Source organism: Balaenoptera borealis (genome assembly GCF_965194805.1).
Source record: "Balaenoptera borealis genome assembly, chromosome: 1".
NCBI lineage: Eukaryota > Metazoa > Chordata > Mammalia > Artiodactyla > Balaenopteridae > Balaenoptera > Balaenoptera borealis.
The window spans coordinates 75866197-75885099 of NC_138860.1; the positions used below are offsets into that span (position 1 = coordinate 75866197).

Genomic DNA, 18903 nt, shown 5'->3' on the forward strand with positions numbered 1-18903 from the left:
AGAACCTGGGCCACAGCCACTTGCGTCTGCTGCTGCTGCTGCTGGAGGAGCTGCTGGAGGAGCTGCATCTGGTGCTGGGTGGACAGCGGCGTGCCTGCGCCCAAGCCCGGGCCCTTCGAGGAAGAAGAGGGAAGGAGCATCCTGGGCGAGGCTGTCAGCATGGGCTCCTGGGGGCGGGGTGAGACCTGGCGGAGAAGAGGAGACACCGCGTGACCCTGGGCAGGCGCCACCTTTAGGGGCCTCACTCTGCCTTTCATACCTACAGCATGTAGGAGGGTGGGGTGAAATGGCCCGCTTTTAACCAAGAGCTGGAAATGCTACGTCTCCAGTGGAAATGTGGACAGACCCCCACAGAGGAGATGATGATCTGATGGCCTGGGCTGGGACCACAGAGTCAGAAAACCCTGTTTGGACACCTGAGTTACTGATGCCGTGTGATGGGAGACCAGGCAGCTGAGACCATCCCATCTCTTGCCCACAGCTTCCAACTATACCATGTTGTTGAGTTACTTGAGGTTCTGGACTTAGAGGGATCCGCCTCTATGAAAGATAGCTACCTACCACCCCACTATGAGGCGGCTTCTACCTTTACTTTGTTGTGTTCTTAGGGCTCCCTCTTCCAGGCTCTGCAGGGTTCTCCTGAGTTGGCCACACGTGAGGGAGGTGCTCCAGCCCAGCATGGCCTCCTCTCACAGGGAGAGCCACCAGGGAAGAAAGTCGGGACACAGAGAGTGGTCTGGAGAGATCCTCTCTCTGAAAGGGGAAAGCAGTTTCCATTCCCTTCCCTCGTGTCTCCCTCCTGGTAGTTGGACACTTTCATTAAGACGGTTTCTGTGAGGCAGAGAATTCAAGCTCAGGGTTGAATTTGATTTCTGGCAGCTCTGCTGCTGGTCCTTCTGCAGATGTGCAAGAGGAAGCACCCAGTGACAGAGGGCTTTCGCCACTTGCAGAGTACAAACTGGGCACCAAAGAAGATATCAGGCAGACAATCTGAAACAACACTGCCCTTCAAACTAGACAGGTTTCTCCTTCTGATGAACCAGCCTAACGACTTCCACTTGAGAAAAGGCATTGCATGGTGAGGAAAGAGAGGCACTCCTGATACAGGGAACTGGCAGGGAATCTACAGGAAGGGCAATTTGTCAGTATTTTCCTCCTGTTGGTTGGGGAGGGGGGGTTTGTTTTGTCTTCGGGTTGGAGGTTCTTAGTTTCTTAACCTGGATCATATCAGGAACTCCTTGAGGGCGTCCATCATCTCACCCGTAAGATACGAGGGTGAAATTGATGATGCCTGAGGTGGTCTGGCAGCTTCTAACCTCCAAGGGGCCAATCTCCAGCCTCCTCAGGAGCATCAAAGGCACACAACTGCTAGCTGCAGGCAGAGGCAGCCCAAACTCACTCTGCTCCTTCAGCTAAGCCCCCGGGGATCACGTCACGTTGTGCAAGGTTTAGCCATGCACAGGTATTGTGCAGCGACGAGGTGCCAGTCAGGGTGGGGCTTCCACTGAGAAGAAGGGGACCGAGTACTGATGGGACCCTGGAGGGTGGCGCGCATCAGGAATGAGCTCTGTGGCATCCTGACACGCAGCGGCGTCTAGCATCAACACACGGGGACTGAATCTCTAGAAGTTAGGCCCCTCTGAAAGGAAGTAAAACATGCTCTGGAACCACCACCGTGCTGGGGAGCGCCTCACTCTAAAGGTGACCCGGCAGGGGCTAAGAGGTGACTGACGGTGGCAGAGGCTGTGACACAGACTGCTCTGGGAGGTGATATGCATGCAGACCAGCTGGGTGGGCCACCTCCGGCTCACCTTGGAGTCTGTGTGGGAGCCTCCTTCCTTCCCTACCGCGTCGAGGTCGGTCACACCTCGGCTGAACTCCAGGGCATCGTTCCCTGGGAGCGGGGCCTCAACTGCGTCGATGTCCGTCTCCTCTGCGGTGGCCGTGGAGGCCCTCTCGGCTCCGGTGAGCTGGCGGCCTACAGGGACAACAGAGAGGGCAGGGAAGGGATCAGCCACACTAAGAACGACGCCCTACTTTCCCAACACTTTAGTCTTCAGCTGTGTCACGCCTAGGGACGCCTCTGGCTTTGCGACATTTTCACATATCTTTTCACTCAAGTCCGTTAAATTTCCAATCCAATAAGATGTTCACATTTTAATGTCCTTTTGAAGTCCAGAAACAAAGACAACATTTCCTCAAGCCTGGACATGACTGCTTTGCCAAGCTGGCATGATGTTTATGCTGACAGGGCGTGGGGACCCTGGAAGAAAGGGATGACAGTCATCTCAACCTCATCCAAACTCAGGAGTGGAAACAGCCCAGGGAAAGAACACTGAACTGGGAGTCCAGAGATGTAGGAGTTTCCCCCATCATGCTCCTAACGGGCTGTCAGATAAGGGGTAAATCACCTCACTCCCTGGGCCCCAGTTCCTTCAACTATACAGTGGAGGCTGCGTTAGGTGGGTGGGAGGGTTGCAGGCCTGAAAAATAAGGACAAGGAGATCCGAGGCCCCATCCCACACAGTACATCAGTCTCCCATCCTCAGAGCCTGCCTCTGACCGTCCCCCAGGGGCAGAAGCTAGGGAAGGGCCCCGGAGAAGGCGGCAGTGGCAGGGGAGAGACAGGTGGCTGATTTTCATGTCTTGTCTATTTCCCACTTGCCCCTTCCTACTGAAGACAGTGACCATGTCTTTGATCACATGCTCAGCACATGTATGAAATTCCCACTGTTTCTTATTTTTCTTCATTCCCTGTTCCTCTCTCTTTCCTGGGCTCTATAAAAACACCTGGCAATTCTCAGGCATTTCCCAGGAAACACTTTTTTCTCTACATTTGGGATTAGGTTCATCACTACTGTCTTCAAATAAAACTTCTTTTTTTTTAATTTTTAAATTTTTTTTGTTTTACCGTGACGCTTTCCAAGGCACGGGCCCCTCTCTTGGGGCGAACCCATTCCAGGGCGCCCTGCCCTTCACAAAGAAAAGAGAACTCTCCCCGGGGCTCCCACCGGCTTCTCCGGGATCGGTTGCGTTACCGCACTGGACGCCTCGTGGAGCCAAATAAAACTTCTTAAAAGGCTTCAGAGACCAAGCACCAATTGTAAAACTGCACAGGCTAATGTCAGTAGGAAGTATGAAGAGTTGATTCCCTAACCCTAAGGCCAACCCAGGGAGCCAGGCTTTGGTCATCAGAGGGCCTGCCTTGTAGAACAAATAGTTCTAACAAGTCTTCTCATGCAAACCCATACGAGTCATCGGGGGAAGCAAGGCGGTATTTAGAAAGCTAACAGTGTGCTTGGTTTTCCTGCTGGCTGCTCTGGGAGCTGGGAGACGGACTGCTAAGGGTTGCAACGGCATGTAACAGCAAGGAGGGCCCTGGACCATGGCCTGGCAGGGCAGCTCTCCTGCCCCTTTGTAAACCAGCCGGCAGGAGCACAGGGAGTGGGCCGCTTTCTACCACCTCCTGCACCCAGAAGTGACCTTCTTGACGATGAAGAGGTTGATCCTGTGAGAGGGAGGCCGATGGATAACTCGTGACTATTTCTTAGTAGGTGGATGGTGTTGGGAACTGAGCATCTGAGTCTCCTTGCCCGCAGAGGAGTGAGCAGGGTGAACGGGGCCTGCGTTTGAGGAGAGATCTCCATCAGTCATCAGGAGGGACTGGCTCCTACAGCACCGGGCACCCATCTGTCAGTGCACTTAATTAGCACATGATATCAACTGTGCCCTTCTGGTCTTGAGACCAAGGGTGTATTTCATTCACGTCTCCCAAGGATCTGGCACAGAGAAGGTGTTCAGTAAACACTAACAAAGGCAACAGTGTCACGACAGGGTAGCAGAACAGGGAAGTGGGCTATAAGAGGCAGCTGCCCCTCATCCCTGGATATCCGAATGACGAGAACTAAGCAGCCCTCCAGAGGGTCTGGAGATGCCCAGGCCAGGAGCCCAGAAGGGACTGGAAAATCTCTTAGGTTCTAGCTCTGCTTCTGGGGGAGTCATTAAAAAACAAACTTCTCAGCCATTCTCTTTGTACTAGTGGAGTTCCCAAACCAAGCCTGATGTACGTGAAGTCACAAACTATGGGACTGCTTTTTGAGAGACTTCCTGCCACTCAGTGGGTTCTTTGATGATCACATTTGGAGTCTCATAGATTTAGTACAGCTAACGGGTAGAGAGTACAAGCATACCTATTTTATTGCACTTTACAGATATTTCATTTTTACAGATTGAAGGTTTGTGGCAAACCTGCATTGAGCAAGTCTACTGGCACCATTTTTCCAACAGCATTTGTTTACTTTGTGTCTGTGTCACATTTTGGTAATTCTCACAATATTTCAAACTTTCTCATTATTTGTTATTAGGTGCTATTCATTATTTGTTATGATGATCTGTGATCAGTGATCTTTGCTTATAATTATTTGGGGGCACCATAAACTGTACTCATATAAGACAGTGAACTTAATAAATGTGTTCTGACTGCTTCACTTGCCAGCCACTCCCACCCCCCCCCCATCTCTCTTCCTTTCCTTGGGCCTCCCTATTCTCTAAGACACAACAATATTGAAATTAGGCCAATTAATAACCTTACACTGGCCTCAAGCGTTCAAGTGAAAGGAAGAGTCACATGTCTCTCATCTTAAATCAAAAGCTAGATATGATTAAGCTTAGTGAGGAAGGCACGTTGAAAGCCAAAACAGGTCAAAAGCAAGGCCTCTTGCAACAGTTAGCCAAGTTGTGAATGCCTAACCCAGAGCAAGGCCCTAACTCTCTTAAATTCTATGAAGGCTAAGAGAAGGTAGGAAGCTACAGAAGAAAAGTTTGAAGCTAGCAGAGGTTGGTTCATGAGGTTTAGGGAAAGAAGCCATAACCATAACGAAAAAGTACAAGGTGAAGCTGCAAGTGCTGATGTAGAAGCTGCAGCAAGTTACCCAGAAGATCTAGCTCAGATCATTAATGAAGGTGTCTACACTAAACAACAGATTTTCCATGTAGAGGAAACAGCCTTATATTGGGAAGATGCTGTCATTCAGGACTTTCATAGTTAGAGAGGAGAAGTCAATGCCTGGCTTCAAAGCTTCGAAGGACAGGCTGACGCTCCTTAGGAGCTAATACAGCCAGTGACTTCAACTTGAAGTTGAAGCCAGTGTTTATTTACCACTCCGAAAACCCTAGGGCCCTTCAGAATTATGCTAAATCGACTCTGCCTGTGCCCTACAAATGGAACCACAAAGCCTGGATGACAGCCCATCTGTCGACAACATGGTTTACTGAATATTTTAAGACCACTGTTGAGACCTACTGCTCAGAGAAAAAGATCCTTTTCAAATTATTACTGCTCATTGACAATGCACCTGGTCACCCAAGAGCTCTGATGGAGACGTGCAATGAGATTAATGTTGTTTTCATGCCTGCTAGCACAGCATCCATTCTGCAGCCCATGGATCAAGGAGTAATGTCAACTTTCAAGTCTTATTATTTAGGAAATACATTTCATAAGGCTATAGCTGCCATAAATAGCAATTCTCCTGATGGATCTGGGCAAAATAAGTTGAAGATCTTCTGGAAAAGATGCACCATTCTAGACACCATTAAGAATATCTGTGATCCATGGGAAGAGGCCAAAATGTCAACACGAACAGGATTTTGGAAGAAGTTGATCCCAACCTTCATGGATGACTCTGAGGGGTTCAAGACTTCAGTGGAGGAAATAACTGCAGACGTGGTGCAAACAGCAAGAGAACTAGCATTAGAAGGGGAGCCTGAAGATGTGACTGAACTGCTGCAATGTCATGATAAAACTTGGACAGATGAGGAACTGCTTCGTATGGATAAGCAAAGAAAGTGGTTTCTTGAGATGGAATCGACTTCTGGCAAAGATGTGTAAAGACTGTTGAAATGCCAACAAAGGATCTAGAATATTACATAAACTTAGTTGATAAAGCAGTGGCGGGGTTTGAGAGGACTGACTCCAATTTTGAAAGAAGTTTTACTGTGAGTAAAATGCTATAAAACAGCATTGCCTGCTACAGAGAAATTGTTTGTGAAAGGAGAGTCAACCAATGTGGCCAACTTCACTGATGCCTTATTTTAAGAAATTGTCCCAGCCACCCCCCCCCACCTTCAGCACCCACCACCCTCATCAGTCAGCATCCATCAACACTGAGGCAAGACCCTCCACCAGCAAAAAGATTACGGTTTGCTCAGATGACAGTATTTGTTAGCAATTAAGTATTTTAAAAGTATGTACAGTTCTTTACATATAATACTATTGTACACTTAATAGACTACAGTATAGTGTAAAGGTAACTTTTATGTGCATTGGGAAACCAAAAACTTTGTGCTACTCGCTTTATTGCAATATTCATTTTATTGCTGTGGTCTGAAACTGAACTCGCGCTATCTCCTAGGTATGCCTGTATAATAACAGGTCTGTTAGAACCAGGGGGGTAAAGCTGGGGTAGAGAGAAAGAACAAGCTAGATGGGGGGATATTATTATTGTGTGTGTGCCTGTTAGTGTATCAGATAACACAATATCTCGAAAAGGGACCCACAGCAAATGGTCTTCTTCAGGTCCTATCAGACAAGGGACAAAATCTGGTATTTGCAATGTTCCTGACATTGACAAGCCTAAGGGACAAGAAATGATACAAAAATCTTCTGGTAAAACCAGGAAACTTACAGGATTGGGCACTATGGATTTCAAACTGTAATAGGGACAGGTAAGACTGAACTTGGGGTAGGGGGTAGTGCTTTTTAAACTGTTTATTTAAAGTATACTGGATACACTGAATAGTCTCTCGACATATGCTGATTTCATTCATCTATTCAATAAGTATTTGTTAAGAACCCTGTATACAAAAGAAATCTACTGGGCATAAAGATGAATAAGCAAAATCTGTGCTTTCAGTGCTTCCCCAGCCTGATGGAAGAAACAGACATAAACCACAGATGCAGCATGAGGCTGTATCACCTATGAAGGAGCTATCCAGGGTGCAGGACAACAGAAGAGGAACATCTAATTCAGACGGGGGTTAGAGAAGCCTGTGCAGAGGGGAAACACCTCCTGAGGAAGGAGTACCAGCTAAGGCAGGTGAAGAAGCAGGCAGAGGGGAGGGGAGGCCATGGAAGGCACTCTAGGCAGAGGGCAAGGCAAGGGCAAAGACACAGAGGTACAGAAATCCACAGCATGGTTGGAGACACTGCAAATGACTCTGCGGGAGGGACCTGACCAGGAAGAGTCAGGATCTGATCTTGAAGGAAGGAGAGCAGGTAAGTAATACCAAAAGATTTTCATTTTTTCAAATTTCACCTAGGGATGATGTGGAGGATAGATCTATAAGGGACAAGATAGAAAGCAATACTCTAGGTGAGAAAGACGAGGCCTTAAGCTAAAGAGGTGGCATAAGACAGAGCAGAGGGGACAAATCTGAAATACCTTCTGGGGTGCAGAAATCATAGGACTTGGTAACCAATTGTCTGTGGGCGGGGAAGGGGGAGGGAAAGAGGGAGAGAGGAGGAGATGGGGAGGGAGAGCGAGAGGAACACATGTAGAATGAGTTTTAAAACTCTGATTTAGGGCTTCCTTGGTGGTGCAGTGGTTGAGAATCTGCCTGCTAATGCAGGGGACACGGGTTCGAGCCCTGGTCTGGGAAGATCCCACATGCCGCGGAGCAACTGGGCCCGTGAGCCACAATTACTGAGCCTGCGCGTCTGGAGCCTGTGCTCCGCAACAAGAGAGGCCGCGATAGTGAGAGGCCCGCGCACCGCGATGAAGAGTGGCCCCCGCTTGCCGCAACTGGAGAAAGCCCTAGCACAGAAACGAAGACCCAACATAGCAATCAATCAACTAATCAATAAATAAATCTTTAAAAAAAAAAATTACAAAAAGTCTTGAAAATGTTTAAAAAAAAAAAAAAAAACAACTCTGATTTAGGTGACTGAGCAGAGACTGGCATCCTTTAGGGAAAATTGAGGAGAAGGAGGATTGTGGATAAGAGAATGAAATTGTGAGAGTCCGTAACAGCTAACTGGAGATATCCACTATTCATAAGTGGAGAGTTCAAGAAAAAGGTCTGGGCTGCAGTTAAAACCATGGGAAGTCAATAAAGAGCACAGGGGCCAATCCCAGGAGAAATCCCCACACCTGAGGGGTAGGTAAAAAGAAGAACCTACAAAGGATGCTGGAAAGCAGCTATCGGAGGAAAAAGGAAAGAGTGCGGGGTGGCGGTGGGGGTGCCCCAGAAGCTGGGGAAGGGGAGTGCTTCATTCCCCGTGGTGCACACTGCAGAGAAAGGCTGGTTCAATTTGCCGACTAGGTGGCCTTTCAGTGACTTAGACTGGTCGTTTCAGGAAGGACTTGCAGGCAGCAGACACCAGATCGCTGGAGGTTGAAGGGCTAATGGCGAGGGTGGGGTAAAACGTAGACAATGAGTATAAATGTGTCTCGCAAGAAGCTTGACTATGGAGAGGAAAGAGATAGGCTGGGGGAGATGCAGGGACAAGGAAGGTTTGATTTTTGTTTTTTTTATGATGGAAAAGACTTGACCTTATCTATCTGCAGTGGGGGGAAAAGCCAGCACAGTAGAAGATTCAGGTGTTGATTCAGGAGAGAGAGCTGATGGCTCAGGGTTTAGGAAGAGGCGAGATGAGGGGCAAAGCAGAGGCAGTGAAAAGGTGAATCTCGGACAGGAGAAGAACATTGTCCACCAAGACGGAAACTGGGGATAAGTGAAAAGCAGGACTGCGGAATGGCAAAGTAGCCTGGGGCCAAGTCTGGGGACCACAGATGTGTAACGGGCCAGCGTCACAGGGCAAAATGGGTAAGTACTGTTGGATGAATGCAGAACTTTTTACATGTCAATTATACCTCAAAATAAAATGGTTGGAAAAAGAAAAAAAAAAGGATTATCAGCTCAGTCCAAAAGTACTTGAAATGGCCACTTTTTGCCTCAAAATTGCAACAGCAATAGCTTAAACTCAAATAGTGCTTACTATGTTCCAGGCACTAGTTTAAGGGATTTACATGTCTTAACTCATTTATCCTTATAACCACCCTGAGAGTTAAGCACTATTATTATCCCCATTTGACAGATAAAGAAACTGAGGCACATAGCTGGTAAGGCTGGAGCTGGGGCTCAAAGCCTGCCAGTCTGGCTCCAGGCTTGGTGCTTTTAACCATTGCACCACCTCGTCTCCCAACAGGCTGCTTCCACCTGTAGTCTCAGCCACCCTGCTTTATCTTCTTCATTGCATCGACATCCCCTAAAATGGTCTTGTTTGTCATCTGTCTGATCCCCCACCCCAACTTTCAATGTGAGCTCCTCGCCAGCGGGAACCTTGTCGTGTTCACAGTATCCCCAGAATCGAGCCTGGCACATGTGGAAACTTGATAAACATCTGCTGAATGAAGGAAGGGAACTGAAACTAAGGAGAACCAAAGGATCAGGCAGTGGTGGCCTGATGAGATGGAAGAGCAGGTGTGGTGGGAGCGTGGAAGTGACACAAGGTCAGTGGTGTGCTTGCTTGAATAAGCCAGATGCCCAGGTCCAGCAGATGTAACAGGTACACAGTAAATACTCCTGAATCCACTGCTCACTGTCTAGATGGCAAGAGTTTTATTTTTAAGAGGCTCTAATCTCCAAAGGGCTCCAAGCCCTTCCCCACGTTGGATTGTCTGCTGCCGTGGGAAGAGGGACGCCTCCAGGGGAACGGGATCTCTCCCAGGAAACCCTCTCCAGGAGTCAAAGAAACTGCACAGGGCAAAGCAAGGCAAGCGGAACAGGGGCAGTGGCCCCACCTGGCTCTGAGCCCCGGGTACTGGCCAAGGGCGGCTGCTGCCAAAAGATACAAAAGATAAATCTCCCCCAGGGTAGGGAACGGTGGGAAGAATGAGGGAGGAAAGAAAGGCAGGCAGAGAAAGAAAGAGAGAGGCAGCACACACAATGAAAGTGAGGACCTTCATTAAAAGCACTCCCGAAACCCAGAAGGGAAAGGGCTGACAAGACATCAAAGAAGATAGCAAATCCTCCGCACTTTCCAATTCCTCCAGAGTAAACAGGTTTCCTCTGCATAACAAACGTCCTGCCTGGGGCAGCTCCACTGGAAAGATAAACACTGCATTAAATGAAAGCTCCCTAATGTGGAAGCAAGATTCTTGTTAAAAGGAAAAGAAAACCTGCCAACCAACAGTTCCACTGTGGAGCTTCAAGGTGCCCCATTACAGAGAAAAATCCTAATGGAGTCAATAAATTCTTCCGGGTGAAGAATTTACGGAAAAAAGGAACGTGTTCCTAGCAGTTTAGAGACAGTAAGGAAGCAAGTGGGGCTGTAAAAGGGAGGTGACTACGGGGCTTGATAAGAAAATATTTCCCATCTCAGATCTGTAGAATTCCAAGCACTGATACTCAAAGTAGGTTTCACTTCACGGCAATGGCACTACACCGCATTCAGAGGGCACCTGATTAATCATTTAACGTGGATCTGTCATAAAATCATGGGACTTCAGAGATCTTCTTGTCCACTGCCCCCACTGCATAGATGGGGTCACATAGTTGAGACTCTGAACTGGAGAACTGGCTAATAGCTAATGTGTATTCAGAGTGTATTACATGCTAGGCACGATGCTGATTTACATGCATTATCTCCCAACACCTAGCAGATAAGAAAGATCCAGAGAGACTATAAAGTTTGCTGAGGATCACCCAGCTGAGAAGTGGTAGAGTTAGGATTCAAGCCCAGCTGTTCAGGTGCCAGAACCCAAACTCTCAGTTGCTTCTCTAGTCTGCTGGTCCAACACTCTCTCCCATCATGCCACACTGCCTTTTCATTTCTGTGATGGTTAATTTTGTGTGCCAATTTGGCTGGGCCATGGTGCCCAGATATTTGACCAAACATTATTCTAGATATCGCGGTGAAGGTATTTTTCACATGAGAGTAAACATTTAAATCAGTAGACTCTGAGTAAAGCATATTATCCTCCATGACGTAGGTGGGCTTCAACTAATCAGTTGAAGGTCTTAACAGAACAAAGACTGACCTGCCTGGAAGAAGAGGGATTGTGCCAGCAAACCACCTTTAGATTTGAACTGCAACTCTTTCCTGGATTTCCAGCCTGGAGCCTACCCTGCAGATTTTGGACTGGCCACATCTCCACAATCACATGAGCCAATTCCTTAAAATGGGGCGTGTGTGTGTGTGTGTGTGTGTGTTTGACATGAGCCAATTCCTTAAAATGGGGTGTGTGTGTGTGTATGTGTGTGTGTATCTCCCTGAAAAATACAATTTACATCACTCCACAGGCCAGATTCTCCCTTACATGAGTTGGGGAGAGCCCCTTAAAATGGGGTGTGTGTGTGTGTGCGTGCGTGTGTGTGTGTGTGTGTGCGTGTGTGTGTGTGTGTGTATCTCCCTGAAAAATACAATTTACATCACTCCACAGGCCAGATTCTCCCTTACATGAGTTGGGGAGAGCCCCTACCACTCCCTTTACTCTGCAGAGACGCCAATACGATATATGGAGAGCATATCCAACCCATGCTTGACCTCCTTAAAGAGATACACTCAGTGCTTTGACATCTTAAACTCTGAAGCAACTACACTGGGCCTGACAGATTTCCCTAAAATGAACGGAGATGTTTCTACATGTAGAACATCAGTTACATTCTTCTTAGGGAGAATGGTATATAGAAGGTGCCAAATAGCTGAAATCTCACATATATTACTGTAATTTGAAAAAGTTATCACCAAAAAGGTTATAAAAGGAGAGGTGCATGTAGCTGATGGGCCCGGTATCTCAACGCTGACCACCTGTTAGTCAGAAGAGCGTAACCACGTTGGTCTCTATCTGCAGCCTCAGCCACCATCACTACTATCTTCAGCCTGCCAGTCTCACCCTCTAGGCTATATCACCTCAATTCTACCTACTCCCCCCATCCAGGTCATCGTTCTTCATCAAGGGGACTGTTTAGAAGTCACTCCCTGCTGAAATTTCTACTCAATCTCCATGCTCATTTTGGCACAGAGTAAGCACCGAATAAATGCTGTTGACAATGACTAAAATGACACACATCTCTTGCCACAATCACTGACCATGTTTATCAGTTTATTCAACAAGTATTTATTATGCCAGGAACAGTCCCTACCCTCCCAGAGCTTGCACTCTACTGAAGATAGGAGGACACTATGTATCTGGTAGACAGTGGGCTAAATGCTAATGTTAACAGCGTCAGCCAGGAGTGAAAAGAACATAGGAACCTAGAGGAAAAAAGTGTTTAAGTTTTCAGGAAGGGGAAAGGAAGAGGATGGGACAGTGGAAGCTGGAAGGCAGGCTTCCCAGAAGACAGGATAGTGAAGGATGAGTCGAATGGCTGCCTGGGGTAAATGCAGGAACCACTGGCAATTGAAACAGCACTGACAACGGCTGGAGGGTACACGATACACTCAGGGTGCTAGGGGAGGAGTGGGGGAAGACAAGACAGAGAACAGGATAGGAAGGGATCCCTACTGGAATCTCTACTCACCCCCAGAGAGAATCCTTCCTAGTATCACAGGAAATCATATCAACCCACCCCCACCCAGAAGACCCCTGCAGGGTCTAGAAGGGGAAGGAAGGAGTAGCTCCCACTGCAGGAGGGAAGGAAGACCTACCCCTCAGAATAGTCTATATGAAATGCTATCCAGCTCTTCTCTCCAAAAGGCCAAACCATACCATCCTGACCTCTTTAGCAAATGGCTGAGAAGTTAGTTCTGATTAGGTGCTTGGAGGCTAGGATCAAGCTCCTCAGACAGGAGTTCTGGGATAAGAACAAAGTTCAAACATTCAACCTCTAGGTAACCTCCCTATGTCCAACCCCTTTCACTCCAGGAATAAATGGCTTCACCAGAGACAATGCCCTTTACTTTTTGATTAGAATTTCTTTGTATATGTGCATCCTGGCTGCTAGTGGTACCGTGGGTTTGAAAGCCTCTGAGGCTTAGCTATGATTCTCCACCAACAGGGGAGCAGGGCATTACCAAAGAACAGTTAATAACGTAAAGGTATCCATCTTTTTCAGCTAGCAGCTCTGAGGGCAAATCCTCCAGTTCAGAAGTGAGCAGATCAGCTTCTGTTCTCTGAGCAACATGGCCAGCTATAGGTCTGGTATAATGAAAAGTACATCTTTCTCCCACTATTGCCACCTAGTTCCTTTTTCCAGAATGAACCACAGTTACCAGTGTCTTGTGTATCATTCTGGAGACATTCTACGCAGAGTAGGCACATATATGGTTTCATGTGTATATGTATATATATACATATATATACGTAGGCACATATATGGTTTCATGTGTATATGTATATATATACATATATATACACACACACTTACATTTATATGTATATATTTTTCTACAATATAATTGGTAGCATATCATATCCACAGTTCTGGACCTTGATTTTTTTTTTTAATTCAACAAAATATCTTGGAGATGACTTTTTATCAGTTCATAGAGTACACCAACTCTGTGTAATATTCCATTATTTGTAACCATAATTTATTTTAAAATCCTCTCTTGCTATTTCTGATTTTTTGCTTTTATAACAAATTATTTGCTTACGTAACTTTATGTATGCATTATTTCACATATGTATGGGTTTACCCTTAACATGAATTCTTTGAAGGGAATTTGAGGGTAATTTGGGGGTCAAAGCATGTGAATTTTCAAAATTAATAATTTCCACATTTTTCTCCATAGGGATTCTACCTTTATCACACACTATGTCAACATTTGTGTCTGGGTTTATTTCTGAGCTTTCTGTTCTGATTCATTCACGCACTTATTCATGCATTAGCACAGTTTTACGTATTATAGCTTTATAATATGTTTTTGTACCTGGAAAGCCACTCCTCTGTCATCACTCATCTCTTCCAGGATTTTTTCTATTCTTGTTTTTTCCCATATTTTAAAATAATAATAGCTAACATGTATTTGGTGTTTACCATGTGCCAAGCACCAGACTCAGCATTTGAAATGTATCTGCTCATCTAATCAACACAAAAATTCTATGAGGTAGGCACTACTGTTATTTCTATTTTTTCCAAAAGAGGAAACTAAGGTACAGAGAGGTTATGGAACTTGCCCCAAATCACACAGACAGTGAACACTGCAGCTAGAATGTAAACCAAGAGTCTCTACTCTTCACCACTTTGCGATAATGCCTTTTGCAGTATGAGATTTCTTTTGCTATTTTCTAACTTCTTGAATTGAATGTTTAATTAATTTGATTTTCATGATTGATCACCTATTAATGTAAATAATTAAGCCTTTGATTTTCCTCTGAGCACTCTTTTATCTGTATCCCATAAGTTTTGAATATAATAGCTTACCAAGGTGCCTACTTTGCTGTTAAAAATTTGTATTGTAATGTTAAATTTATAGATTAATGTAAGGAGAATTAACATTTTTATGATGTTGAGATTTCCCAACCAAGAACTTTCCAATTGTTTATGATTTTCCTCATATAAAACATATATGTTTTATTATGATTATTCATAGGCATTTTATCTTTTTAAATTGTTATTTTAGTGGATATTTGCTTCCACTATGACTTCCAACTGGTTGTTGTTGGAATAGAAAACCATAGTTATTCATATGTATTTATTGGACCTCACCTCTTTAACTAAATTCTTTTATTTCTAATAGCTTTCAGTTTATTTTCATGGATTTTCCACATAAAAATGTACAAACAATATTAACTTTTTGCCTAATATTCACACCTTTTCCCCCACATTTACTGTTAGATTATAGAGATGATAAAAGACACCTTAGTCTTATTCCTGACTTTTAATGAGACTTGAAGATTGGAGATATTGGAATAATGTCCACACTGAGGGTTCATAGAACTACAGAATTTAGAAATAGGGAAAAAAAAAACCTACTTAGATAACTGTAATTATCTTCTTTCTAATTTGTTTTATGAAGGTGCTTTTGTACGGTAATTTTCTTTGGGGTCTGACTTGGTAGCATAAACAGTTCTACCTTTAAAATGTGTTTCCTGATATCCAGTTTAAATGCTTCTTTGTTTGATAGTTTAAATATCTTTAATTTTCTGTTATAAAAGTAACACATATTCCTTAAAGAAAATTTGGAATATAGAGAGAAACGGAGAAAATCAAATGTTTTTTAAGTGAACTGATTGCTTACACCCATGAACACACACACACACACCCCCAAGAGGACTCTCAGAGTTAAGGACTTGGTCCTGGTAAGATGGAGGAGGGGAGACAATTGAATCTGAATGTGGAGGAAATTATTTTCAGAAGAATTTTATTTTTCAGAGTCCAAAAATCTAGCCAGGATAAGCTGATCCTTAGGACTGTTCGCTGGGCTGAAATATCCCAAAGATATCTTTGATTCTCTGACCAATTCTCTCAGTCTTTTTGCCTATCTTCTCCCCACCTCTCCAGGGGAAGTCACCCCGCCGGCGAAATAGCCCCACACTCTGAATCTGTGAACCAGGAGGAAACAGGCTTCTTTTGGGGATCAGCTCAAGATTAAAACCAGACCGCTCCCCACCTGAACATCCCCATTCCTGGGCCACCATTCACTTTCACCGCCCCACGCTGTGTGCCTACCTGCCTGTCCATCCGCACCCACAGCAGTGACCTACCTGGGTCCCCTGAGCTGTTGCTATTCCTCTCACTCTCTCCGTCTTCCTGGCCGTCGGCATTCTGCTGCGTGTGCTGTAGGCTCAGCTTGTGGCAGACCTCGAAGGCCTGCCCCACCGTCCGGACGATCCGCATGGCTTGGCTCTGGGAAGGAGAAAGGAAAGGAGAAAAGGAAGGATGTGGAGACCCTCTATAAGGACACAAGAAGGGCCGAAGTGGGAGAGGATGTGCAAGAGGCATGCAGACAGAAACCCATGAAGCCAGCAAAGGAAAGAGATGGAAAAACCTAATGTTGTTTGGATGTGCACATACTCACAAAGAAGAATGCAAAGACATTTTCCCTTCCCGAAATACTCCAGAAAATAGAAATTGTCACCACAGTTCTGAAACCATCAGTCAACTGAATGGACAGATAGCAAACAACCCAATTCTGGGCTTAGCCCAATTCCGCCTCGCAAGTTTGACAAAAGTGGCTGATATGCTTCAGAATTCTTTGCCAACCATTATCAAATGTTCCATGGGTTCATCACACTAAGAGTAACTCAGCCATCATTTTTTTTTTCTGCTGGAAGCGGTGGGTTTCCCTGGTGTTCCTGCAGACCAAGGGTTGAGAAGCCGTGGTCTAAACAGCAGAACCAGCTGAGGCCTAGAGTCCAAGTTCCCTGGAACACCACTGGCAGCCAACGGTATCTAAGGTGAGCTTCCCAGCCTTGCTCTAAAGATGTCTCTCACTGGGTCCATTCTTTGGCTACTTCCTTTCTTTCTTTCTTTTTTTTTTTTCTTTTCTTTCTTTCTTTTTTCTTGCTATTTAACCTCTTCCTCTAACTGCCCAAGCACTGAGCTTAACCCTAGCTCCCAGTATTCCCCTACTAGGACAGCAGGAGACAGGACAAAAAAGCCTGTTCCTGGAAGGAGTCTCAAGTGGCCCACGTAGGCCATGAGGAAAAACCACATGCAAGGTTTTCAGGGCATGGTCTTCTAACTGGATAACTGATTATAATTTGATAATCGGTCTGCTTTCACATTCTTTCAAAGACTCACTGAATGACTTCAGTGAGAGCCATGCGGAGTTTAAGAGCTCAGGCTGGGAAAGCTTAGGTCACTTCTCCTTTTACACCAGTGGTCCCCAAACACTCTGCCACCATAGACTGCACTGCATTTAACTGTGGCTGTCACTCCATGCCTTGAGTCTAAGATTAATCACAACTCGGATGGTCTGACTTCAGGTCAGCTGTGACTACCTAATGACACCATCAGTTCACCCAGCACATTTAAAAAACCCCGAGGTAACATCAGCAGTCAGGTAGAGCTTCTCATCAGCAAACCGATGCCATTATAGACAAATGCAGAGTCCAATGTTTTGATAAGCCTGTAAGGCCTTGTTGAGGATAAACGTATGATTCATTTACACTATTCATAATATTGAAATTAGCTCATATTTCTCCATTACTATCTTCATGAATCCCTACGGGCCTTGGATCCCACGTATGGAACTACTGCTCTAATTCACTCTCTGCTAGGTGTTAAGTCCCCAAGTCGCTCCCCTTACTATTTCCTCAAGCCTGACATTACTTCTGTGTTCTCCCTTTTCATTTCACGCCGGAGTATTCATGTTAAGATGAAAAGGCATCTTGGCCAATCGTCGTCATAGGCCTACTTCAGATCTCAGTCTACGTCTACTCCTCCTGATGTTCCTCAAACCACTTCCTAGAAGTGACCGTCTTAGCGCTCAGACCTCTCTTCGCCCATGATGCGAACTCCAGAAGTGTTCTTAACTGACCTCTCACCTGGACCATCCTGACGTGTCTGGATGATGAGAACTTTAAGTGAGGCAGGAAGAGATGAGTAACTTCTGTGGGATCCCCCATCACCCAGGGGTGGGTCAGAGCCTCTGTCCTGTACCTCCAACCTTAACTTCCTCCTGTTTACCAAAGGTCAGGCTTAGGCCCCTTCTCACGCCACAAGTTTGTACTATCTAGGAGATAACTGCTCTGTCTGCGCTGGAAGTTGAAGAGCAGCAGGCACTGGTCTTAAGCAAGAAGCCCCCACCTTCCTCACTCCCCAAATATATTTTAAAAGTGTCATTTAGGGGCTTCCCTGGTGGCGCAGTAGTTGAGAATCTGCCTGCCAATGCAGGGGACACGGGTTCGAGCCCTGGTCTGGGAGGATCCCACATGCCGCGGAGCAGCTAGGCCCGTGAGCCACAACTACTGAGCCTGCGCGTCTGGAGCCTGTGCTCCGCAACAAGAGAGGCCGCGATAGTGAGAGGCCCGTGCACCGCAATAAAGAGTGGCCCCCACTTGCCGCAACTAGAGAAAGCCCTCGCACAGAAACGAAGACCCAACATAGCAATCAATCAATCTATTAATCAATCAATCAATAAATAAATCTTTAAAAAAAAAGTGTCATTTAGAGGGCACAGTCCCTAACCAATCCAGGCCAAGCACATCTTTCACACCTCCTTTGGCAATCAAGCTGTGCTCTGATGAGGAGGCTGAGCCAGGAAGCTCAACCCTCAGGTGAAAAAGAAGATACTGTTCCACTCAAAAGTGTTCTTCCCCCAGGCCTCCTTAGATCTGTTGTTACTTATTCTCTTTATGAGAATAAGAGCAGACTGCCTGTGGTTAATCTTTTACAGCAAAGCTTACTACCAGTTTACCAAACCTTAGAGATGCTATATTCTACCCACCAAATATAGCCAGTGTCTATTACACAGAGCCTTTCCCCTTTCCCTTCTTCTGACTTTCGGAAATTCTGCTCTCTTACACATCTTTACAAGAGGCAGAAAAGGACAAATTTGGGAGGTCTAGAAATAAAATATGGTAAGTCTAAATGATATGTAGAGATTCCGCATTTAATTCCATTACTTCCTTATCTTCCATAAATTAACCCAGATAAATCATACTGCATAAGTATCTGCAAAGGCTGAGTTAGTCTTTTCCCAGTTGTATTATTACCAGAGTACAGACCCAGTTTCCCTCTTAAAAATATATACTCACACAGAAAATTCCAAATTTACTACCACATCTGTTGCTACAAAATCTCAGGTTCTCCTAAGGAGGACACGTTACAAATCCCCCCAACTCCGTAAGTCACAGATACCTCCCTTAACTAACTTTTAAGATAGTATTAAAAAATGAAAGGGACTCAAGTGTCCCTGAGTCTAAGGGATTAACAGGGGAAAGGACAGGATCTCTAAACTTCTCTTTGGAAGGAAACACTCCGATTTAAGTATGAGGATATAGCTGGTGGGAA

At 45.6% G+C, this 18903-nt stretch overlaps 1 protein-coding gene across 6 annotated transcripts in view; it reads right to left on the reverse strand.

Annotated features, from left to right (window-relative positions):
• The window catches only part of LOC309634891 (carboxyl-terminal PDZ ligand of neuronal nitric oxide synthase protein), a gene marked incomplete at its 5' end in the record, with an annotated part of 304374 nt that overhangs the window by 27257 nt on the left and 258214 nt on the right, over positions 1-18903 (reverse strand). For 5 of the 6 annotated variants that reach the window (XM_082405414.1, XM_082405410.1, XM_082405412.1 and 2 more), the window contains 3 exons: positions 6-185; positions 1812-1978; positions 15651-15792. In XM_082405414.1, the coding sequence (XP_082261540.1) occupies positions 6-185; positions 1812-1978; positions 15651-15792 (489 nt within the window). Of the gene's footprint in view, positions 1-5; positions 186-1811; positions 1979-15650; positions 15793-18903 lie in introns of those variants that run through there. The other variant, XM_082405411.1, reaches the window with a different exon arrangement.